The 25,457-nt window shown below is 35.2% G+C and overlaps 1 protein-coding gene across 27 annotated transcripts in view; it reads right to left on the bottom strand.

Annotated features, from left to right (window-relative positions):
* The window catches only part of TBC1D5 (TBC1 domain family member 5), a 316,569-nt gene that overhangs the window by 114,912 nt on the left and 176,200 nt on the right, over positions 1–25,457 (bottom strand). For all 27 annotated transcript variants that reach the window (XM_086852156.1, XM_086852083.1, XM_086852111.1 and 24 more), the window contains 8 exons: positions 25,314–25,403; positions 25,142–25,213; positions 22,779–22,846; positions 17,793–17,895; positions 11,989–12,077; positions 10,515–10,565; positions 10,352–10,421; positions 4,917–5,089 (listed from right to left, as the gene is read on the bottom strand). In XM_086852156.1, coding sequence (XP_086708282.1) covers positions 4,917–5,089; positions 10,352–10,421; positions 10,515–10,565; positions 11,989–12,077; positions 17,793–17,895; positions 22,779–22,846; positions 25,142–25,213; positions 25,314–25,403 — 716 coding nt within the window. The remainder of the gene's footprint in view (positions 1–4,916; positions 5,090–10,351; positions 10,422–10,514; positions 10,566–11,988; positions 12,078–17,792; positions 17,896–22,778; positions 22,847–25,141; positions 25,214–25,313; positions 25,404–25,457) is intronic.

The raw sequence follows: 25,457 nt of genomic DNA, 5'->3' as shown, positions 1-25,457 counted from the left end.
GCTTTGTTTAATTCAAACAGAAAGTAAGTACTGGAAACCAACAGCAGTTCCAGATACTAAGTTCGTGATTAATTTGGTCCTGGACATTCAAATGAGAATTATTGCTTTTTTTAGAAAGACTTTGCATTTGCTTAGTCTTACCCATTTCTAGATAGTCACTGGCAGATACTTGCCTTTTAATAGCAAGGCCAGATTTTGGTGGTTCCTCTACTACGTGCACAATAGCTCAAAGTTGCTTTCATTGTAATTGCTGTCCAATTGATTGATGACACTGGATTAAAAGCTATAGAGGAAATGTAATGGGTTTGGACCATGTCATATATTATCTCATTTTCTTTTGGTGTGAGAATCCAAAACAGACTCAGACATCCTACATGATCTTTAAAGTTTTCCTTAGCAAGACAGATCTTTGATCTACTTTTTCTGTAGGTCATAAAGATTTCTTATTCTGATAACTTGTGGAATTTTTTTAAGTTTTTTTTTTTTTCAGATACAATGAATATGATTTATGTTCCTTTAGTACACAAGAAAAATCCTTTAAATTCTCCCTCCAGAGACCAATCTGATTGTGCAAAAGAATACTGCCTGGTACCATAATGGCACGGGCAAGAAACTAGAACAGGTGCATGCCCCACAGCAGTGCTCACAGCAAAGCAAGTAAGAATAGTAATAGTGGAACAGCACATCTGCTGTTGACTTTACTGTAACATAACCTTTCCAACGCCATCTTCAGATTTACACTCGTGTCTAATTCCCCTGAAACTTAGTTTGCACCCTTCTCTTTTGTTTGGTATTTCTTTATTTGCTGCCTGAGGTGGGCTTTCCTCCTGAAGTGCCGCGGTAGCCGCCCACAGCCTGAGCGCCTCTCGAGCGGCAGTGGGCAGCGCCTCTCTGAGAGATGGCAGCAGGGCACAGCCATCGCCGCCCTTCTGGGTCCTGAGAGGGCCCTTTCGGTACTGAGCTAAAGCCACTGTGAAATATTTACCCTCACTTCTGCACGTGCTTTATTGTCTGGCGGTATGTGCTTAGGAAGAGTTGGCTTTACTGGTAGAATACTGCCATCAGTGTGCATCATGATACAGAAGCTGGTGAGTTTATGCCAACATTTAATTTTCTTGAATAAAGCTTTTTATCCTTATGCCCTGTCATTATCTCTCTGTGTATTCTGTACAACTGTATAATATATATTTACATGATCTGGCTGTACTTATTGTATGCAGTTCCATGAGAAATTCATTTGGTGCAATATAATTCAACTTCAGTGCATAAAATAAAGTGGTAATAATATTATATGGGACTTTTCCAATTGATTCATCTTTTCAGTGAAATGTAAAAGAAGTTGCCTACTACAAATTCCTTTGAATGGAAGATAATGTCCTAAAATTCAGGTACATGAAAACGTTCCTCAGATCCTGTCTTTTCTCAAACTGAGAGCCTAACCTGCCTAATTTGTCCCTGCAAACACTGGCAACTGCAGAAAATGCAGTCTTATTTTGCAATACTTTGTATTTTAACATGAATTAGAGGTAAGGGTCAAGGAAATTAACATCAGAGTACCAATTAATCTAGGACATTAATTATTGTTAACTCTTCTGATTTTAAAATTAAACTGAATATTTAATCTGTCAACCCTTTGGAATATCCAATCTTAATGTTCAATCCTAGCAATTTTTTCTTTTTATTTAGAGAAAGGTTTATTACCAGGGAGCATGTCACTGAACTATTAATGTAATCAATTCCATTTTATTTTCAAACCATTCTTGTACTTGACTTTACAGAGTACAAAATTAGATATGATTAGATAATTATTATAGTTTGGTTAGACTATTCACAGTACTACCAGCAGAGTGAAACAGTGCTATTCTGCAAAACATTACCTTGGGGTCCAGGCTAGAGACAGGGCAAAGAAAGAAGGCTGAGGAATGATAAGGCACAAGCCTTTTATCTCTGTATTGCTGGTTCATTTCAGCTGATATTAATAGAAGCCGGATAATTATCACAGGGACAAGCAGTGCTGACTGCAAGTGAATGAAAGTGCAGTCTCAAAATTTCCAGATACAGAAATTCCTGTGCTAAGGCTGCTGCTGTCTGTGACACCAACTTGAACTTCCAGAGCATGGAAGTATGGCATAGCCAGGACCCAGTATACCTTCCTGTACCTAACTGGGTTCTCTTCCCAATCAGGAATGGAATGAGACATCCAGGGAATGCGAAGTCTGTCCACTGCTGTGCTCTGGAAGAGAAGGCAATCTACTGCTTTGAGCTAAAACTCCAAAACTGCAACCAAAATTAGTGAGTTGTACCACACATAATGAAATGCCTGTTAAACTTGGTCAGGTAAGCAGGTATGCATAATTTAATTTTTTACGTTTTATTGTAAAGGACAGTTTCTGAACATGGAAATGTACAACCAGCTGGGGTACCTGACCTCCCAGCAGAACAAGTCTCGCTAGTGTTTGAAAAATAAAAAGCATTTGAAAACATCGAAGTATAGAATCAACTGTATGAAAATGCAAATAATTGTTTTTGCCTTGCCCCAGAAGGTTATAAAAGGATGCAAAGTATAAAATGCTGAATTTTAAAATAAGTGAACATTATAACTTGTGTGAGTTAGGGTAGATTGCTACTAAATACAGGCCTTTCATGTTGATTCTGTTCTCTAGGAACACCATAATATCTTTTGAACAAAGTTCCCAGTCTTCCTTCTACTGTTTGTGTATTTTTTGGGTGGTATTAAGGCTGACAGATGAATAGTTATTGTTGGTACATCTTCAGCAAAACAATAAACTTCAATAAAAACTCAGATTAATTCTGCAGTTTGATTAAGGTTAAGCAATTATTGATAAACTATGTAGTTTAAGAAATGCTGTTTCTAGTTCAAGAAATGTTAAATACAGGAAAAGATACATCATCTCAGACTGTCAGCTGGCTCACTACTGGAAATTACTACTCTGAAGAGTTCAGACATCATTAAAGGTGAGAATAATACAACATAGTCATGCTCCTTTCCCTTTCTTTTTCTCCTGTCTATATCAAATCAGAAATCCGTGCAGGAAGGATATGACCTCAGAGGTAACTTACTTTCCTCTTCTGCCAATGCAGACTCTTGTCTGTATACCACCCATTTCTGCGAGATTTTCAAAGCCTGGTTTTAAAACATTCTGATGGTTTTTCCTTTGTTAATTTTGATATATTATTTTACAGTCTAACAGCTCCCTGTTTGTGAGGTTTTCCTGATAGTCAGCCTGAAGCTCTCTCTCATAATTCATTCTCTTAACTGTAAATTTCTTTATTCAGATTCAGTTCTATTTATGCCACACCAGACTGAATCTTTCTTCTGTTATTATAATATTATGTTTAGAGCTAAAGCATAATTTTTTCTTCCAATTATTTCTCTTACTGAAAGGCAAAATCTTAGACCAACGTGAATACCTACATTACAAATTATTTTTGCCCCAAAATATGTTTGCAAATTTCTGAAGTTTGACTTATTTTTTTCCCTCTTTGTTTTCATAAGTCTTCATAAATGAAACAACGTATTTTTGTTTTCTTTATACAGCCTATTTATTCATTACTACCCCTGAAGTTTATTAGGGATGCTTGTGTTCTCTTCAAGACTAGTGAAGATATTAAGAAAATACACTATGCAAAAAAAGATTGTAATAGGTATATTTAATACCTTGAGTTTACTTGGCTTATTTTCCTCCCCTATAGGTAACTCATACCTATAAAGTGTATTTAAGTAAGATTTGTAGAATTACTTTATCCTCCTAATATAAGTTATTAATAAGTAGCTCAACTCTTCTCTTGAAAGTATATTATGTTGCAGCACTTTTTCATTTTACAGTAACATCGAATTAGACTTTAGTGTTAAATATTGCAGTTATGGCCTGACATTTACACCACCTTTACATTTACAGCCACCTTTTCCTTCCCTTTCTCTATTTTCTATTGAGTTATTACAATCCACAATTGCATTTGGAAATTCACACCTATATTTTTTTTGATTTTTTTTTATTTAAGGCAAAGCCAATCTTACTTTAAATAACTGAGAAAAAAAAAAAAAGAAAAAAAAAAGTGTCATTTTCTTTGTCCCTGCAACCGCACATATGGCTTGCTAACTCCTTAAGGAATGATCAAAATGAATCAAATCTCTAGAATTCCAGACAATGAAGGCAAGATTCTTGTTCAAAACCATGGTCATTTCACCATTACTCATGGTTCACTCAAATTGCACACCCTGTGTTGACCCAGACTGACTACAGCAGCTATAAATAGTTTGGATTCAGTGCTGCACAAACACATGGATTAATGGATTAGGCCACATCCAAAGTCACACCTGGCCCAATAATCCCCTTGGAATGGGGGTATACAATACACAACCAGCTGACTGGATATGAAGCAGCTTCATGGGAAAGGGAATACCTAGGCTGACTCTGTACACAGACAATTTATTATACCCATCCCTTTACTTTAAACATGTCCCTTCCCCTGTATTACCAGCATCCAAAATCCTGTAACACAATTGGGAAAAGTTCACTGATGCTGAACTGGTGATAAAATTAAGTAAATAAACCACTCAATGCTAATAGTTTTTTGTGTCCTATTATCCCACGTGTTCTTAAAGGAGAGCTCCAAGTAGACTCTGTACTTGATTCAGAAAGTAAAGGAGTCTTCATCAGGGTCTCTAATGCATAGCTGAATGAGCATTATCTGCACTGGAAATGCCAGTGTCACAACTGCAACAGTAGGGTGGCATTTACTGTTACATTACTGCAAAACAAATCAGTTCTAAGAGATAAGTACTTCTTTTTAGTCCCATTCCCCTAATCCAAAATTTAAGGGGAAAAATTTCCTAATGCAGTGAAACAAAACCCCCAAGGAATTAAATTAAATAATGCTATGCAAACACTTACAGTCCATAAATCTGTGGAGCAATTTCCAGTCGGTTCAGATGCATGTACAGTTCAATATCATGTTTCTTCAGCAGATGATCCTGAATTTGATTTACTTTTGCTACAATAGCAATAGATGGCCCCAAATCCTGTGGCCGTGCAAAGGGCATAGGTGTTATCATCACATCTTTCTCCTGCAGACACACAGAAAACAGGATGAAAAAAAGAACAACCCATTAAGCTTTACTGTCTAAAGGGACTGTATGCAGGAGATTTCGGTTGTTGTAAACATTGGCTTCCAAATAAACATAGTAATAACTCATTTCTTTTACAGCAGAAGACGAATCTCAAGTATCCAATTCTGCAGAAGGTATTGTGGGATTCCCTTTCCCAGGAGTGCCAAGGAGTGCCTGTCATTCTGCACATCAATTTTTACGTGCATGCTTTACTTTTCATGCTCTGACAAAGTGTTGGCAGCTTTATTTTAGCTTTAATATCAGCAGTCTGAGTCAGTCCAGAATAAAGCAGATGAATGATAACTCAGTAGAGAATATATGCCCTCAGAGGACAATAAATTGCATACCAAATAGGAAGTAACTTATTTTCAAACAATCCTTTCTAAACAGGCTTGCACAGAAAATCTGGTGGCTTTACCTTAAAACCTACACAGCTTTGATAAAGCATCAGAAACTTTTAAAGGAAAAAAGAAATAGAACAATGAGACAGCAGTTGGTTGGACCTGAGGGCTGTGCAAACTATGCCATGATCTACAACACAACACACATCAAGTGAAAACCAGTGGAGTATTAGCATCCTTGAACATGACACTGCTTTAAATTCATTCTTATTGCAGAAGAGAGAAGTATTATTGAAAAAGAGACAGATTGCTAGAAAGAAATGCATCAAGTAATGAACTGCATTGATTAGAAAACATGTAAAATGGAGAATGAATAAAAAAGAAGGACAAGTCAAACCCATCAAGAGAAGGACAGGGGGGCAGGGAAATAGAGAATTAAACTGTTAGGAACAATGTTAAGGTTATAAAACAGAGGAAATTGGAACAGTAAGAGAAGAATTTTGCAATGACTTTGCTAAAATCTGTCATCATGACCTCTGACCCAAAAGCTTCACTTTGAAAAACAGTTGCTGTTTTTCTGCACTTTTGCTCACTAAATAGAGAAGCATTATCCAGCTCAGAGGGTTAATAATTTAGGAGACTTCACTGCATTTTACATTGTTTAAATACAAATTCACCTGTTTTGATATTGTGAAAATATCATTACTTTTAACATTCAATAAGAAAGAAAGTTTCTTTTTGTTGTAAAGGCTATTCTCAATGTCATTTTCTGTGGTTACTTCAAAATCACTTACAACATGGTTTAACATTCAAATGGGCAGTGAACATATAATAATGTCTACCAAAAAGTCTACTTTTTGTGTTCTTCTTTGCTTGAAGTACCTTTTCTTAATGACTACTTCTGTACTGCAGAAAACATGCTAGGATGTTTAGCAGTGACTTCAGGTAATATATTTCTATTTAAGGACATGATTGATTATAAATTGTATCTCAAAATCTGCTTAATTGTTGCTTTGCTATGGCAATTGTAGCAAAGGGACTGATCTGTCTATTATATTGTGATAGTTTAACCATGGTATAGTGGTACCAAGACATATTCATTTAAGATACTCCTGCAAATCACTTGAAAAAAGCTCCCTCAGACTGTCAAATAAAGCCCACTGACATGGCAAGTATTTATCCAAAATCTTTGCTATTCTAACAAAGAGGAATTTAAAATAAAACATTCAGTGTCTTAGAGGCCAATAAGCAATGCTGTTACTTCGTTAAATACTGAAGGTCTTCACAGCTGCAGGTACATTGGGAAAGGATATTTCTCCTACCTTATTTTTAAAATTATTCTGTTAAGTTCCTTCTTACCAAGCTGGTTAGCTTTTGTGCATTTTATTTCTGCATTGCATGGCTATTTCCTATAATTTCAGACCCATTTCACTATTTTCTCGGTCATATGCAAGAATGCAAAATATTGAGAACAGGTATCCATTAATCTCCTTCTATACAGAAAACCACTCTTAAAGCACGAGATAGTAATATTGCCTTAATGTTAAACATCAGTCTATATTAATTTTTTTCATAAACATATGGATTTATCTTTGAAACCAACAATAAAAGTCTGTAACTCTATGTATTTATAGACAGTATATGTTCTATCATTTGGCACACATCTGGGATATGAATTTTATTGTCTTTTATTCAGATTGACTTTAACTTCGGCTTGACCACTTCATGCATTCGTAACTCCGATGACTCAGAAGACCTGTGTTTTTAAGCTTTTCTTTATACCAGGCATAAAACCTTATATGGAAAGCTCAACATCAGAATCCCTCTACTTATTTGAACTTGTAATATGAAAAGACTGGCTATTACTCAGTTGAGTCTTTACACCATTAGTTGTCTGTGGGTTTCAAGCCATCTTTACAAAATTACAAGACAGATTATTAAACCCTGGCTCAAGTGACGAAAGATTGTGAATATCAAAACTAATGCAAGCTTCCTCTGTGCCAAAATTGGAGTTATTTGTCACTTGCAGCATTTGTGCACCTTGGCATAATGCAGCACTGGCACATTGCTGACTGTCAGACTGACTGACTATCAAACATGGCTAAGTGCATCCAATAGTAAATGCTGGCTTGCTGTTTCTAAAAGCACAAGATAAGTAAACGGCACCCATCAAAATGCAGTTTATCAGCAACTCAGAAATTAACCCTATTAACAGAGAACTTCAAGGCATGACAGAATCTGTGAGGAAGCAGCTGCAGCCAACAACAAAGCCTTGCCTGTCCATGCCTCCGGATTCCACCTACTTCACCAAGAAGCTTGGTGGATGACTAGAGTGCAACAAAGTCATGTCTGTTGTCTCCTCTCATGCAATTTGGTTGAAAAAATGACAATACCTCTAGTCAGCTGAAATTGCTCCAAAAATCACATAGCTGGTGTGAAACAAACAGCCCAAACAGAAAGATGCTCAAATAAACTAATAAAACCAAGCCGCCAGAATGTTTAACTAGAAATGACTCACAGTGCCTGTGCCTAAAGCCAAGAGGACAGCACATTACTGTGTCCCTGCTCATACTCACTACATAATTATTTGCCACATGAGAGAAAACACCCATTTTCTTTTTGTGAGCCTTCAGGTCTTGCAAAAAAATTTGAGTGCATGTGTTAAGTCATCTATTACTAACATGAAATATAAATGATCAATACTAAAAGGATGCGGTTCACGATAAAAAGAAAAAATGAGGGAGGGCTCAGAATGTGCTATACTGTATATAGGAGAGCACCAGGTTTACTCCTAAGAACAGTTTGAATATGAATACCAGCGAAATGCAGCTGAGAACTTTTGCTAAGTATTAGGAATAGAGTCATCAAGTCCTGTCACAAAACATTATCTACCACAACATGAACTGGAATGGCTGGTAGTCAATACTAATACAATTTATATATTCATGCATTTAGGAAACAAATGCTACAGCAGTAAAGATAGGCTAGGACATAGTACACGTATAAACTGAGGACAGATTTCTCTCATTAACCACTAGGGAATGGAGTAGCTGGAGAAGCTCCTGTAATGGCAATTGGGAGTAATGGAAACAACTGTTAGATGTTGTAAAATGTAACATGTCTCTCAGAGCACACACTTTCATTGCTTCCTTTGTGAAGATTCACACTTTACTATGTAGCTAACCCTCAAAGTCATGATTGTAAAAGGCATATGTACAAGAAAGGATTATTAAAGATTATACATCTTCGCAAAGAAAAAGAACAAACAACTAGATATTAAACTATTCTCTTTGCACTGTTAATTTTGTATGCCATGAAAGGACTGGAAAAAGCAATGTAAACTTTCACCTTCTACCCAAGCACTGCAAATCTGTAAGAAGACCTAGTTATTTCTTGGAATAAAATTCAACCTCAGGCTTTACCACCTCTGTCACAGGAATTAGAACAAATACATTTGAATACACTGTATTTTGAAAAGCTCTGCTCAGAGAAACTTATCTTACAGCCTTGTTATTGAAATAAAAACGGTATATAGTAACCGCATAAAATTTGTATCTCATATGTTTATACTTAGCTACTGAAATTATATAAAAATCCAAAGAATTTGTAACTGTAGATAGTTTAGGCTAAGATGTCAATTCCCCATATCTGATAAAATATATAGTAATTGAAATATTTAAATAAAATAGATGGTTTTACATGAGTCTTCAGTGAACTTTTTCTTCATTAGACTGACAAAACCACCATTCAAACTAGCACTCCCTAATTACAGTTTGCAACTACAGGTTTAGGTGCACACATATGGACATCCAGAACCAACAAAATTCTCATGAAGTTTTTGCTAACTCTTGATATTCTCCCCATGTTTCATGTGAAAAATTCTGAAGTGAATCAAACTAAAACTAAGTTTGTAGGCCAACTCTTTTAGGATATAAATCACTGGAAGTCTTGGCAATAACCATAATACTGTTAATAATATTTTTCTAAGGCCTCCATATATACACTCTATCATACAAATGATTTTCCAGAATGTAAAAAAAAAAAAAAAAAGAGAAACATAAAGATGGAAAGAGACAAGAAAAGAAATAAAAGAAATAGTCAAAGGAAATCTTGAGCAACCGACTGAGGGAATTGTCCTTCCTGCCATGAAGAAAAAATTCAGGCAAGGACTAGATGGTCTCTAGAAGGTCCCTCAAAGGAGAGTTCTGTAGAACTAAACTTAGAACACTGCAAAAGCTTTCTTAAGAAAGCAGCAACATACTAAATTCAGTAGTGTCTGTACAGATACACAAGAGAGCTGAAGGTACAGACATCCCCTCTGTTTGAATATCTTGAGGTTAAGAAGGAAAAAAATTAAGGAAATGGAATGATGATGTCAGGGAAAGATACACCCTGACCTTTGACAGAAAGTCTATGGTTAAAGTTTTGGTTTCACAGCAAATTGTAATCAGCTGAAAATATTATGTTAATACTTTACTTATAGGCACGACTTTTTACTTACTTTAATGTACTTACTTACGTGACTTTACTCACTTTACTTACTTACCATGACATTTGCACAGGTTCTGAGCACACAGATATGCCTATGACAGGCACTCTTTCAAATGCTATACAAGGGCATCAGTTACATACAGAAAAATCTGTGCTTTTACACTTGGCTTTTGATTACCAAGTGATCATTCAACAGATAGGAACTCTCACCCGAAGACATCCCATAAATGTTTATGACCAAATTCTGAAGAACCTTTGGAGATTGTAAACTTGTTTGAGATTGCTTTAACCAAGTTAAGAGATGTCTTGTTACCTTTAAATAACATCAATCATATTAAAATCACATTTGCTTAAAAACACAGTAAGTACCTTTTAAAGCAATATTTACCTTCTGACTGTCATGTTCAAAAGTTGAAAACCAGTGCTCTGCTGTTTTCATAAGACGTGTGAACATTGCGCTGGAAGGGAACAACGCAGAAACTTGGTGTTAAATAATGGTGTCAATTACAAATAAGAGCAAATTAAATGTAAAGAAACTTGTTAAAACTTACTATGCATCATGTTCCAGATATTCAGGATTCAAAAGAACTTTCATTTCCTCACTGAAAAAGGCAACAGTGAACAATCCAAATGTGAATGTTTATTTTTGGTCAGCGTTCTGCATGTACTATTATGTATTTATAAGCCAACTTTCATATAAAGTGCAAATGAGAAAACTAGCCTTTTTAATTAAAAAGAGCAACTCCATTGAACAAATGAAGTCTTTCCTTTTTATAAAGATCAAAAACAAATTAGCTGCCTTGTCTGCACTACAATGAAGTAACCATCTAATTATTCCAAATAACAAATTACTGAATGTCACAATGTATTATTTGAATATGCTTGATCTAGAATAATTGATTGCTGCACAATCTATCACTGTTTATCCCAAACAACAAAAAAAAATGGTTACTGGTCAAATATGCAGTATCAAAACATTAATTTATTTTGTTTTAATAGCCTGTATTTTTATTGTACTTTAACAGCAATTAATCAGTGACAGCACCTCTTTTCCATCTACTTTGCTGCTTAGCTCTACTTTTTCAGTGGGGATGGAACAGAATGCTGTACATAACACATGGTTATTTTAAGTTGTTTAGCACTGAAGAGCATCTTCTAGGTAATTTTAGGATATCTAAGGACAGACATTGAATAAAAACACACACTTGTAAATAATCATCTTAATGCTTAACTGCCTTTGGGCAGTCGCGTTGAGGGGTATCTACAGAGGTTATATTATACTGCACACATAATTAAATTAGTTTTATTCACTGCTGGACTCCAGTGTGCAAAAAAACAAATGAAACATCCTGAATATCACAAAAATTAAACTAGTTTCTTTTTTCTTTTTTAATAAAAACAAAAGCCTTACATATAGGGCAAGAATAAAGGCAGACAACCATGTGATACAATATTTTATACGTATGAGTTTGACTGCATGCATACACACATACACACTTTTGAATGAAATGGAGGACCAATAGCTAAACATAATGTTACTACCAAATCAAAGAATAGCTAGGTATCACAGCTACAACACTGCAGGTGATGAAAGAAATATCAATCCCAACAATTTGCCTTCAACGATTATTTCCCCCTTTAAGATATGAGGAAAGAGCCTACGAGTGGAGCTCACTAATCTGTCTACTCTCTGCAGTGACAAAACCAAAACTACTTGTGGCAATAAGGATGGGGTGAAACTGCAGGTAGGCAAGTAAGCCTTGAGATTAAGGTTTTCCCTAGATTTCTTGTCTCCCTGTTTTTTCACCAGCCAATGTCTGTGAAGGGGCCAATGTCTAAATCTCAGAAGCTGTAGTAGGAAAGATGTAATAACGACATTCCCATCAAAGCACAAGGATGAAATGATTTCTGATACTAATTTATGAATTATAAACAAAGAATTATGGAGCACATAATAAGCTATGGTTCAGCCAACTCATTTTTTTAAGAAAGTGGATTTTTATACAAATAAAATGCAATGCTTGCCTTGGTTGTGCAGCTTCACTGGCATGCGAAAAAGCCTGGTGGTCACAATGTAGGATAAAGACAATGGGAGCTAGAAGTTCATGCATGCCCTAAACATAAAAGGAAAAGCAAAAGTATATTTAGATTTTCCAGTCATATAATAGTTCCTAATTCACAGCATAAGACAGACAGCAATATTAGGTGCAGACTAACTAAAAGCATGAACATTTATTCACACTGTTAACCAGAATGGTTTCATAATCAATGGCTTTTATCTTAAACTCTGATTAAATCCAAGTGTTTATTCTTCTATAATATAGAGAAACAAGTTAGTCTCCCTTTTTCTAACACAACACACAACAAATTGGCAATGGTAGGCAACCCTGCACCTGGCAATTTCCTTCAAGATCTATGTTCATAAATATGAATTTTATTTATGATAATTATAATAATGATCTACAGTACATAGATGTGCAATAGGGAAAAATTACAAAATGTAAAATTATTTTGTATTTTATAATATTCCAAAACCATAGATAATAGTGTAACAGTAGGCTCCAAAGGAGACAAGAGTAGCTATTTGGGAAAGAAAATTAAACTTTCATTTCTAAAGACTTGAGAATTAAAATGAGTTTTTGAGGTTTTTTTGGTTCTCTTTCTTTTGTTATGTCAATATTCAAAATAAATTCATTAAACACAATGCATAGAAGACCTGGTACTGTTGTACTGCAGAGTACTACTTATATATGTAATCTATATTCAGATACAGAAAAAAACGTAGAGATAGGCAGGAATCAGAGCACAAAAAATGGGTGGGCAGCTGAGGACTTGGGCTGGCATTAGAAGCATGGCTGGGCCCCCCAGGAGATTGCCACCAGGATCCCAGCATTGGGACTAGGACAGCAGGTAGGAGCTACAAAAGCCCTAGGCTGGGGCAGGGGTCAGCCGTACAAAAGAAGGGGAGGGAGCCCTTTGGTGATGGAAGGGATGCGGGATGAAGGATTGAGATCTGTCTGTTCGCCTCTGGACACATGGATCACTTTAAGGGGAGGGAATTCCTCTCCTCTGCCCAAAACCACCAGCAGGTGTTTGACACCAAGTGCCCAGGCTACCCCTGCTGGGCCTGGCTCTGGATGGAATCCTTGCTCAGCTGTAGGAATAAGAACCCACTGCCAGGAGTGCTCCAGTCCAAGGGGGCAACTGTATCATCAAGTGGAGCCTCAGTCCCAACTCAGGGAAGTGCTCTGGGCAGACAGGGGTTCCAGGAAGACTCTCATCTATCCTGCTGCAGATGGAGCACTGGCGCTCGTCCATCAAGCACATTGACATTTCAGGTTGCTGTCAGGAATCAGATGACAGCTGATGGGTCCCCTGTGCAGTTCTACTTTTAATGGTTGTAGCTCCAAAACAAGAAGCCTCTGCACTTGCTTTTCCAGCCCCCTCAGTGATGGACAGACACAAACACTGGAAGCGTTACACGCATGTGAGCTAGCCTGCTGCTCTGCTGGTGTATCAGCTGGTACTCCACACAGCATCTGAGGAGCGTTCCACACCAGTAAGTTATCTTATCAACTTCATTTGTACTGACCAGATCCATTAACTACCCAAACCCTTGAACTCTCAGTGGAAGTAACGGGGATTTTCCTTAAGTGGTCTGAACTGACCCGAGAGGTAGATGTGGAAGCCCTCTCTACACATCATTAACTGTTTCAGTATGCTGGGATTTTTGACAATTTGGACAAGAGTTTTGATGATCTCTCTGTATGCCATCAACTCAAATCCTAGGAAATCTAATTTTAATTTCTTCAGGATTGAGATGACTGTTACAGCCTCAAATGCAGGGCTGAAGTTTGGATGTTTTCTTTCCCTTCCTATTTCTGACCCTTTAGGTACAACTTTAAAAGATGATGCCTAAAGAGAAATTCAGTTAGTAAAAACAAAATAAACCTAATATAGCCATTTGATTTCAGAAGCTGATGTAAAAGACAAGAAATGGGTTAGATTACAAATCCTCAGGTTTAGATTTCTTAAAATATTATGGTCATATCAAAGGAGAAAGGTCCAGGATTAGACAATATACAAGTGGCAAAAATATTTAAATAACCAGGATTGTACTTTCATACATACAGCCCTTGCTTAATTAACAGTTCTGCGTCTAATCTTTTATTCGCCCTGATACACTAAACATGAAATAGGAGAAATGGAAATGCCAAAAAACTTGACTATCTAAAAAAACTACCACCTAAGCTGTAAACACATAAGCAGAAGAAAAAGAAAGAGGACATAAAATAAGAATTAGTTATAAAAGATAAAAGCACATCACACATTCTTCCAACATAATAATATATCAACTCTATAATAAAATAGAATCATAATGTGGCTGCCCACATATAACAAAACCAAAACAAACAGATGATGAAATATCAGGATTTCAAAAAGATACCTCTGATCTTTCAGTTACAAGAGTACTTCAAATGTTTAGAGATTTTTAGCTTGGCAAGAAAAGCTACCAGTGTAATATGCATACACATATTTTTTCAATGCTACAGTTTACTAAAACTCTTTAGTGTTAATAAATAAGTTGACAGAGCTCAGATAATTTTATGACACTTCCCAGCTACAACAAAATATTGATTTCATAATACAGTCTATGGTTTAGAAAGAAAACCAGAATTATAGCATTTTCACAATGACAAGTGAATCAATGCATTTCAAAATTATATTGACTTCTTTAAGGGCAATCAAATCATGAACAAACAATAGTTAGCCTAGTGATTTAGCTTAATTTTCATCCTTTCAGTACAACTAGGACCAGAATTTTGTCACCAGTCTTACAGAAGAACTCTAAGAGTAGCTTTTACATATTCTTAAGTACAATACACTATTCTCTTTAGATTTTATATTTAGAGCTGCTATTTAAAAATTCAGTGATCCCAGGGAACGTTCTGCCTTTAAAATCTGTAATACAGCTCCATAACGTTCTCTTCCATTAGACTAGGGATAGAAATATATTTTTCCTCATCAAATAAAATGTTCTTTCATGCTGGCTAAAAATCTCAAAAACCCTACAACAAAGACAACTTGCATGCACATATGCATATTAAACAAACATTATTGATTGCTTCTTGTAATACTCTATGGTGATGCTATATAACAGTTTCAACAGCATGTTTTAAGTGTGTAAATTTTCAAGGAACTATAACTTTTTCCAAATATTTTGGAAGATAACATTGGGTAGGGACAGATGCTGACAGACAGAAGTATCAGTCTTTATTCACTGCCCAAGTTTTATAATTCTAATGGCAATTGTATCTTTTGTATGTGGTCAAATGAGACAGAGGAATTCTCATGGATGACAACAGGACCAGTCCCCATGATGGAAACTGTGTATGAAGACAAGCTCCTTCATCTGGGCTTTGTATTCAGGTCACTGTGGAGACAACAACTTGCAGATAATCTGCTACAATGAATTAATGGTAACCTCTACTAGTTTCTCAAAAATATGCTAGGCTTTGCTGTAGTGGAAATTATTATTATTATGGAAAGTGGGGCACAAGTCTGGTAAAAACACTACATCAGAAAGACTGACTATTAGCAAGGTATTTGATAAAAGAAGGAAAAAACATATCCTGTTGACTACAGACTATTTCTTTTCAGCTAATTCAGAGAAGGGTAATGATGGACATGAAAAAAACATTATCGAGCAAGAGAGGGGCATGGGGACAAAAAAGGAGGATCTAACTAATAAGTTAAAAGAAGCATTATTTTTAAAGACATGCAACCAAACAAACCCACCCTTTTAAAATGAGGTAAGGAAAAAGTAAAGCTCCTAATAACAGTAACACATGTCCACAACAAGAGAGGAAAACCACAATCATTTACTATTTTGTGGACTTGGCACAGAATTGCAAGACTTGGGTGATATAATGAACACGCTTCGAGAGCTTAAATCAACAGTTTTTCATGATCCAAATTCATTTAACTTTCTGCACTTCCTCTCCTCTTCATCTTGTAGCAACCCCTTCCTTGGAACTACCATACTATTGATGCACACTAGTTCAAAACAGAGGTAAAGAAGTTTTCTTTGTCAACAGCCTGTAGGCTCACAAAATTGAACCTGTTCTTTTATCTGCCTGTGTTCATTTAGCCCACCAAGCAGTCTTTATTAAAGCTGAGGCATCAGGCAGTCAAAGTTCATTAATACCATTTATATAATCTCTGCAGTTTCAATTAACTCAGCAAGACATTCTACTACATGATAACAGTCTCATTAATTCAATAAAATCCCATAACTATTAACAATATGGTCTATGTTAAACGGGGTGTCACCTAGTAGAAAATAATAGCTTTAACAGCTTGTGATGAAACACAGTGCTTTTTTTAAAAATTTGATCTGGCTAAATATTCCATCCTTATGTAGAAAGGTATTATTTCTTGGTAAGGAATCAAGAGGATTTTAAATATGAGCAGAGGGTAATTAAGACCTTTTAAGTCATATCAAAGAGTAAAATAATACTTCTTGTTCAATAAATGATAGACTAAATTAGCTGGAATGTGCTCTTCCATTCTCCCATCATCAGTACTCTGGCCTATATTCACTAGACAGAGGAGGCTGAATACTGTTAAGCATTTTTTTTAGCAGCACTCTTCAAAATACAGATCCTAGATCTCATTTTTATTGTTCTCATGCAAGACTATTCCTTGCTCACTGTCTGTCAAACATGAGAAATAACCAGTTGATAGATGTTTCATACGTTTGATAACTATATAGTCCATTTTTTATATAATCTCTAAGAAATTCTTCAGAAGTAAATGTTCCTTCAGCTCATATGCCCTTTGTTTCCATGAAAAAACCCTATTGTTCCCTGGCTTGAGGACAGCATGATCACAGACCATGTTTGAAAGCATAGATTGATTTAAAAAGTCTTCATATTTACTAAATCTCTGTATTTTTGCCATGACAAATTTTCTATCTACCTAAAGTTGGTTCCTCTACAGTTTATCCTTTGTTTGTGCACACAGAGTACCCCTCGGTTTGTCGGTCTCTACTCAGCCTACAGATAATTGTGTGAAGAAACAAATACAAATATACTTTGGTTGATATTCTGCATATTGGGCTTACTATATGAATACAGTATTGTGTTTACAATTACTTCAAAACCTTCAGAACAAATGTTGAATAAATTAACTTACTAACTCTGTGGATGCAGACTTTATGCAACTTAGGCTTTCCTTACCATTTTATCAAAAATGGTTTCAGCAGACTCTCCTTCAAGTAACTCTGTAAAAGTGGTATTTTGTAGCACCTTTGTCCTTCACTCAAGAGGATTTTGTCAGCTGCATTGTACTTGGATGCTACAAGATAAAGATCTTTTTGCTAACATACTGCATGGCTTTAACCCTTTGGGGAAGAACTTAAAATATTATATAAAACTCAAAATAGTAAACTTTGTCTAAATTTCAGAAGTCACTATGCTTTTTGTTTATTCAGTACCATTTTAAATCCTGCTGTGTACTTTCTTTACCTAAGCAGAGAAAGCCTTTTGTTGTTTTTTTCTTTCTTAACCAATGACAAAGAAAAAGATGTTTATAAAGAAATTGAAAGTTAGAAAACTTAGCAACCTTAAAGAAAACAACTTAAGGTACTGTGTTATGAGGAAAAAGCATATGTTATTCAATGAGCTTACTTACCAACCAGCTGACAAGTAGCTCTTTGATTACTTCAGCATTATGATACAACTTCAGATACAACAGAGGTACATTATTGTCAAACCATATAGAAAATGTTGAGTCAATGAATGCCACCTGTACAGTACTTTCATTACCTGTTTATAAAGCAACTGCTCATTTTCTCTGGCGTAGCAGAACAGAACATCTGTAAGAATTTTCCTTACATTCTCTTGCTGGAAATACTGCATTTCAGGAAAGCTGAAAATGAAGCAATACAGCAAAAGTAAACAATAGAGTGCACAGAATGCCAGTTGCTGGTCTTCTAGAAGGAGGTTTTAGTTAAGAGCATCTCCCTTGTCTGCTTTCCCCACTGCTCTGCGCTGCTAGAGTTAAATACTACTAATGCCTATAGTTACATTTGTTTTGCAACCAGAATTATGAACCATGCTCTTTAATATACACCAGCCTGCTACACAGGTATGATGATATCACAGTTATATTTAAATAACTAATCCCATTTAATCTCATTAAAGCTAGACATCTGCAAGAATGAAATACAATGGAAGAAATGGAAGAATGGATGAGAGTATTTCAGAAGACGCACATACGCAAGGGTTCAATATGTCTTTAATATTTGAAAAAATATTATCATTTCATGACAAGATTATTTAAAGATCTCATAATTGACAAGAAAACCAGTACCCTAAAATCTAGGATCTCTTACTGGTATCTGTTTCAATACAACACAATTAGGCATTTCACTGTCTTTAACAGCTATTGCAAATAAACTTTATAGTATAAAATAATCTGGCTGTGCAAATATCCTAAGTGAACCAGAATGAAATGGACCTTGCGTGAGAATAATGAAAAAAAGCTTCTGGGAAAATCCTGTTACATGCATATTGGAAAATGTAAATATTTCCAGTCTCTAACTACTCTGAAGCAACTCTCACATGTGCATCCTGCTCCTTGACTCTTGGAGATAGGAAACAGAGTAATTATGCAGGACGTACTTAAACTTAAGATTAGAGTAAGTGCACAAACAAAGGTGTTTCCATTGCTATGGCAGAAAATGTTTCATAAAGCAAACACCCCAAACCACATTGCTCCACAGCTATACAGAACAATAACAAATAAAATCTGAAAAGGTGGAATATGAGAGAGAAAGGAAATAGTAAAGTTGGAGAAAGAAAAACAGAAGAATACTTAAAGATAACAGGCCTCAAGCTAGAGAGTTGAAATAAAGGTTGTAGTATAGTCAGTTTTAGAATTAAATCACATTGTTTGAAATAAGATTTCTTCAAATTTCCCAGGTCTGAGCTACAATGCTGTACTTTAGACCAGTTGTATTTAAGACTATTGTAAAGCCTGTCACAGGGAAACAATATAGGAAATTAGAATAAATTACTTCAGATAAGACTATTAACGTTGCTAATCACTGTGGTCATCTCACAGAGGTGATGACAGGCAGGCACAGAAATAGAACTAATTAAGGCTATAAAAGTGCTTTGAAATCCTTGGATGAAGGAGCTGCAGCAAGAGGCAAAGCAGAGGAGACAACGTGGCTTAAACACAGTGATGCTGAAGTCCTGAGAGAGGCACTGGGATGAGAGGTGTAACGTTTTCCTGGCACCTGGTGGAGGTAATGGTAGACCAACATTTGGAAACTTGTATGCACTTGTACTAATCACATTACTGTAAAGGAAGGACACAGCTGAGACCAAAAGTGCATTACAGCAGATGGCAATCGACATAATTTAGAGGTTTGAAGAGATTATTTCTGAAGGACTGTTATTCAGGCCTGCCCTATGAAGTTTAGGAAGAGAAGACTAACAAAGAAAACTCAAAAATACACAGAGATATCTGTGAGGATCTAGTAATACCAGAGATTGTGACAGAAAGGATAATAATGAACTCAGGAATAAGCTGGCTGAAGTATTAATTATAGTAAATGTAAATAGAAGAGATCATGAGGGAACTATCAGTTCAGGATGGATTTTTACAGAAAATGTCATTTTATGATTAAAGCCCTGTTTTAAGAAGTACAGTATCCTCAAACCAGCAAGGTAAGAATGCTTTTCATGAACATGAGAATATTACATTTAATTGAATCTCTGAGAAAGCCTGCATAAGGACATGGGAATTCTCCTAGACTGTTTTACCACAACTCTACAATTAAACAATGGTGCATTCAGGTCCCTGCTTTCTAAAAGTGAAGGCCAGTGTGAGTCAGATACAGCCTTTTAAAACACTCTTTTAGCTGATTTAGGGCCCCCTGAACCAGAGGCAGCCAGAATTCGACACAAATTTGAAGAATCAGGCTGGCAAACAAATAAACAGGTGCACAAAACAAATTTGATAGCAGACAGAAACAGGGATCGTAATCAATGGATTGCTGCTTCTTATAAACTCTTCCACATACTTAAGAAGGATGTAGCTGACCAATGGCTTTTCCACTGCCCCTTTTATTTTTAAATAATTTTTTTAATTTTTAAAATTTTTTTTTTCTTATTTAGGGGTTGGAGAGTTTGGAGCCTGAGCACCCACCCCTACTCATCTTCACACACCTTCCATCATCCTGTGATTGCTACTCCTGAAGCAGAAACTAAGTAGACCAATGTATAAAAATACTACTACAAAAGAGAATAGATCAACTTGATCTGTCTACTGGAAATGTCCCCTAGGCATTTTAGTTTCTTAAAATACTGGAGAGAGAAGGAGGGTAATGAAATCTAGCCATTTGCAACCCAAGATGTACACTGTGATGCCAACAAGTAACCTGGTATTTTAATTTAAATGCTTTTGCATCAGTTAATCTGATGATTTCTATTCCTGCAAAACATTTTAAAAAAATAACTTAAAATCATTGATCACTAATGAGTTGGGAATAACAATATCCTCTCCTACCTGTAAATATTAGAAGCTGTTATATTTATGCAATGGGCTGAAAATTGTACACATTATGGATTGGATTTCTATTGTCTGACTTTAGGAAACAAGTTTTGTTAGGTACTGGTGAGCCAGAAGCCTTTTATAATTACTAAAGAAAATGGTACCTCTCCACAGTGTGATTTATCAGACAAAATCTATATTCATAATTTAGGAAAGGATGATTTGTGTCCTAGAGTTCTACAGGTACACAGATTCTAAAGCATGATTAATCCAGCTGTGAGTATCTAGGCCTCACAGACCCAATAATTAGGTGAGACAAGAATTCTCAAAATGCAGAGGAACAAACAATCACACTTGAACAAACTTTATTCCAGTTGCCTTTAGATAGCAAAATCCTGAAGTTTACACCAATTTAAACCAATATCAATTTTAGGAACCTAATTCTAGCCACCTTTCCTGTTTATTGTTATTATACTTGAGGGAATTCTAACAAAAGCATTATAGAGAAATTTTTTTACTGCTTTGATAGCTGGAACTCTGGTTTGCTACTCTGTGTGCAGTTAGCATAACTCTCTACAGCATTATATACTTGATGCTGAGGGATGATGGAGGACTCAACTAGATGACAAAGAATATAAAAATATTCATTAAATAAGAAACAGCAGCTAGAAAGTAGTGATTATGGAAATGGAATATAATAATTATTTTAACCTTTAATAAAAAGCATTGTAAATTAATGATGAATTTTAAACTTTTAAAATTCTAACTCCAGGGATTTATTTAAAGAATGTAAATGTAAAGAGAATGTTTTTACATTCTAAAGCCACAGAAAGAAAAACTTACTGCTTCTTAAAATAATTGCAGTTTACAAATAGATACATAAGTATATGTAAAAATGCATACTCTGCTTTATGATTAGACAAACAAGTGTACATATAAAATGCATGTAGCTTATCAAATACATTAATGTCACTGATAAATTTTGCTTCTTCATTGCTTGACTTATTTTCCTATTGGTGACACAATATATACTACTATTTTTTCCAGTACACATTATTTTGTATAAATGCATAAATGAAAATTACTTTAGTCACTATGACTGATACTAGTGAATACTACTCTGTCATTTGCCACAGTGAGAGCCTAGAATTTGTGTGTATATACATATATATTTAAATAATAGTCTTACATCCACCATAACCTCCATACAACTTTTCATTCTCCAATTATAGTTTAGATACATATATATTTTAATCTTAGAACATCCTGAACTGTTTCCTTTAACAAACAAAAAATACCATCTGTTGTGAGAATGCACATGAAAGTATACTCAGATTTTAATTATACATCTCATGGCAAAATACATCCAAGAATGGGTCTAGGGACGGACATGTAAAATATTTGAAAATCAGACTGCAATGATTTCTTCTGCATGACTTGGTTCCTGTAAATGAAAATGTGTAAGCTTGGGATTTGTAGAATCTACGACTATCATCACTTTTTTCAAGTTATAAGAAAAAATATTTGCAATACAAATATTCACATGGTAAAATTTCACATGGTAGCAAACCAGTAATTGAATTTAATTACATTCACACATTACTCAATGCTCGCACTCTGAAAAGAAATATTTTCAGGAACTGAGTGTTCTAACTCAAACAAGTTTCTAAACAGGAATGACCTAAGGGCCAAGCAGATGAAAACATAATCATAGTAATATCAGAACAAATTTTAAAAGGCATATATGACAAATAAAACTAGAATAGTGATAAATAAAAATAGATCCTCTCAACTTCTATAGATGAGTGGCATTTCTCTTACTAATTACAAACAGCTTTTTATTCTTGATTGTATTAAGTGATGAGAATTAGGAAAGTAATCTGTTCGATCTTTTGTTATGATCATAATTTAGTTAAAAGACCTTTCAGTTTCTCTGATGTTCTCTTTGCTTCATACATAAAACTACTTTAAATTTCACAAGTAGTACACCTCCTAATATCTTAATTTAGAAGAGCTTTTCTTCAATGATACCAATAAATCTCTAGGATTTAATATTCAACTAGATTGTCTCATTTTTTACTCCATGTAAGTTGTATTTTTATACATTTAATGTATGTTTCCACACATTCATGTTCAACAAACCTGACATTTACAGTAACCAAAGTCAAGAAAACATAATATAAAATATACCGCATAAAAATGCAGACTATAAATTTATATATAGAAATTTCTCTTAAAGATCTACATACGTTCTCGTCACATCTTGTTCAATCATAGCTCGAAGCTCTTTATCCTGGAAAAATTTATTCCAAAGACTCTGAAATAAGGAAAAATAATTGTATGAAACCAAGACTTCTACTAATACTTAAGGCATATAAACTACATCAGCAAAGTACTGTACAAATGTTAACTAATTAATCCTCAACATTCCTGGTAGACAGGTATATCAATATTTTATGGGAGATAAAGAATGTTGCTGACCAGCACAACTTACGTGAGAAAGTCAGTTTGAAAGTCAGGATCAGAAATAACAACATTCAAGTTCCTGGATCCTTGTTCTAGGCTCATAGCATTTGCTCACTGCATGGCTGCAGGTTTGAGAGTTACTTGTTTGGGTTCCAGGAAGAATATTTAGAATGGCAGAATAAAGTCAAACTTATCAGAACCACCAACTCAACTGAAAAAACTTCTGTTGTTCACACAAGGAAAAAGGTCTGTATCACTGGACTGTACCATACTTCTTCCATGAATGTATGGACTTTAATGGGAAGCTGCTGCAATATCCATAATAAGAAATTGTTTGGGAATAATCTGGTTTGGTTTAGTGGAGACAAAATCATATAAGGAGTGTATGACAACCAAATACCTTTTACAAAAATGACATCATTCTGAAGACCAAGACTGGCCATTCTAAAAAAATTATGCTAGCAAAAGCCAGAGTATTTAAAGCTCACTATCAAAATAAAAAATATTAAATAAAAGAATCTGAAGTAGGTTTAGCTTCTTCTGTAGCTATGCTTATGACCATTTTCATTCTCCTTTGTTTCCATGCCTTGCTTACAAATATGTTGTAAAAGCTAACCAAAAAGAAGCCAGAAAGTGCTGTTAATTGTATGCTCCAGAAAAAGTATTGGAAACTGGATCCTTTATTATAAAGGGATGGTAGTTTGATCAAAATACAAATGGAGAAAAATTTATAGCAGCTTTCATGCAGGTTAGGTAAGTTTTCAGATAACAGCACTACCAGTGAATGAAATACAGTACAGAGTCTGTACAATACTTTCACAATTTCTTGCCTCCCTGTAAACAATTATTTGCCATGGTGGCTTATGCTCCACAGAAAGAAAAGAGAAAGTAAATTAATGCTATTATGGGGAGGGAAGCAAAATAACAAAACTCCATGTTAATTAGTTGCTATATTTGTGTTAGAACTCAGAAAAAACCCTAAACTTCAAAAATATTTCTGTCTTTAATAACACCTTACATACAGTGACTACATTTTTAACTCTCAACTCTTTTCATGCAGCTAGACCACATTTTGGAACTCCCCTGTACCTGCTGCACCCTGGCCCACCAGAACAGAGGAAGCAAACAGAAGCTGTATTGTAAAAAAGGATGGAAAAATCAGGACACTAAATGGGTGTAACATTAAGTCACAGCAGAGGCTCAAAGACACTTTCTTCCTCAGTCCTATGTCTGATTTGGTCAGTGGCTTTGTTTTATAGATTGATCCCCTGCCACATTCCATGACACGTTAACCTTTGTTTTCTATATCCGAAAGACACCACAGGCAGAAAGCAGTTTGAGCCACTGTCTATAATCACAAACTACAGCAGAAACATTTTAAATCTTTTACATTTGACACAACTTTCTGTCCAGCTGGATGCAAGAATAGTTTGATGATGTGCATAGTCATAACAGCTGCAGAGCTCTCTCCTTCTAAATTAAATAAGGAGCATAGTACCACTCTATAGATGAAGTATGGGCTTCAAAAACAGGAGTAATATCACCAGAGATATCTGAGACAGTCTTTTCAGGTGCAAATCTCTTAAATGCAGCCAAAAAAATTATTTTCATGGCATTAAGTTATTTTAAAAAATTGATAAAAAAGAATTTTGATGGTAACAGTGGTCACATAATTAATAGAAAAGCTCAAAGATATGTGCAATAAAATACTTAAAAGCTTTTCAGGTATAACAAAATGCAGTTAAAAAAACATTCAAGGCCGAACAATCTTCCAGACAGGGTCGTTCAGTGTTCTGTTAACAGCATTCAGTTCATATTGACTGTTCAAACACTCCTTAAACAAGAGCCATTTGATGTATAAAATGAAAACAGACAGTGATGAAAGGCATATCAGTTAGTTAGAGTCCAGCACTGATTTTTTGTTTACCGCAGCCTTCTGAGTTAAGCCCTAAAAATCAGAATATTAACCTGAAAATGAGCATTTCCAGTTGTTAGCAGAACCTATGGAACAATTGTAAAAACAAGTCAGTTTGGACATTTAGCATGGAGATTTTAGCACCTGCCATTTTGCCTACTTCAGAAAGAACTCACTTGTGTCAGTCTGAAGAAGATGAGAATTTTAGTAGCATGTGTTGGGTTCACTTACCCCCTCATCCTGAGAGAGTGGGTTGTTGATTATCAGATCTTGCTGTCCTGCTTTCCGAGGGTTTGTAATGTGCTAGGTAAAAAGAGAAAAAAAAAAATTAAATCCTCTCCAGTTACGTTATAAATGTTAATATCTATGCCAAAATATGAGAACCTATTTTGTACCAACTTACAATTTCTTTGATCTTATTGTAAGAAGTTCTTAAGTCTGAAGTGGTTTTAATCCATTGACTTCTATCTTGCGGTAGAACATCCAGAAATAACTATTAGCAAAACAAAATAAATTCATTAAGTTTCATCAGTTTTACATAGCTTTG

The sequence above is a fragment of the Cyanistes caeruleus genome, chromosome 1, assembly GCF_971803275.1.
Source record: "Cyanistes caeruleus chromosome 1, bCyaCae1.hap1.1, whole genome shotgun sequence".
In the NCBI taxonomy this organism is placed as follows: Eukaryota; Metazoa; Chordata; class Aves; order Passeriformes; family Paridae; genus Cyanistes; species Cyanistes caeruleus.
Note: the sequence above shows the minus strand (reverse complement) of the source record. Positions and strands in the feature narration are given on the sequence as shown.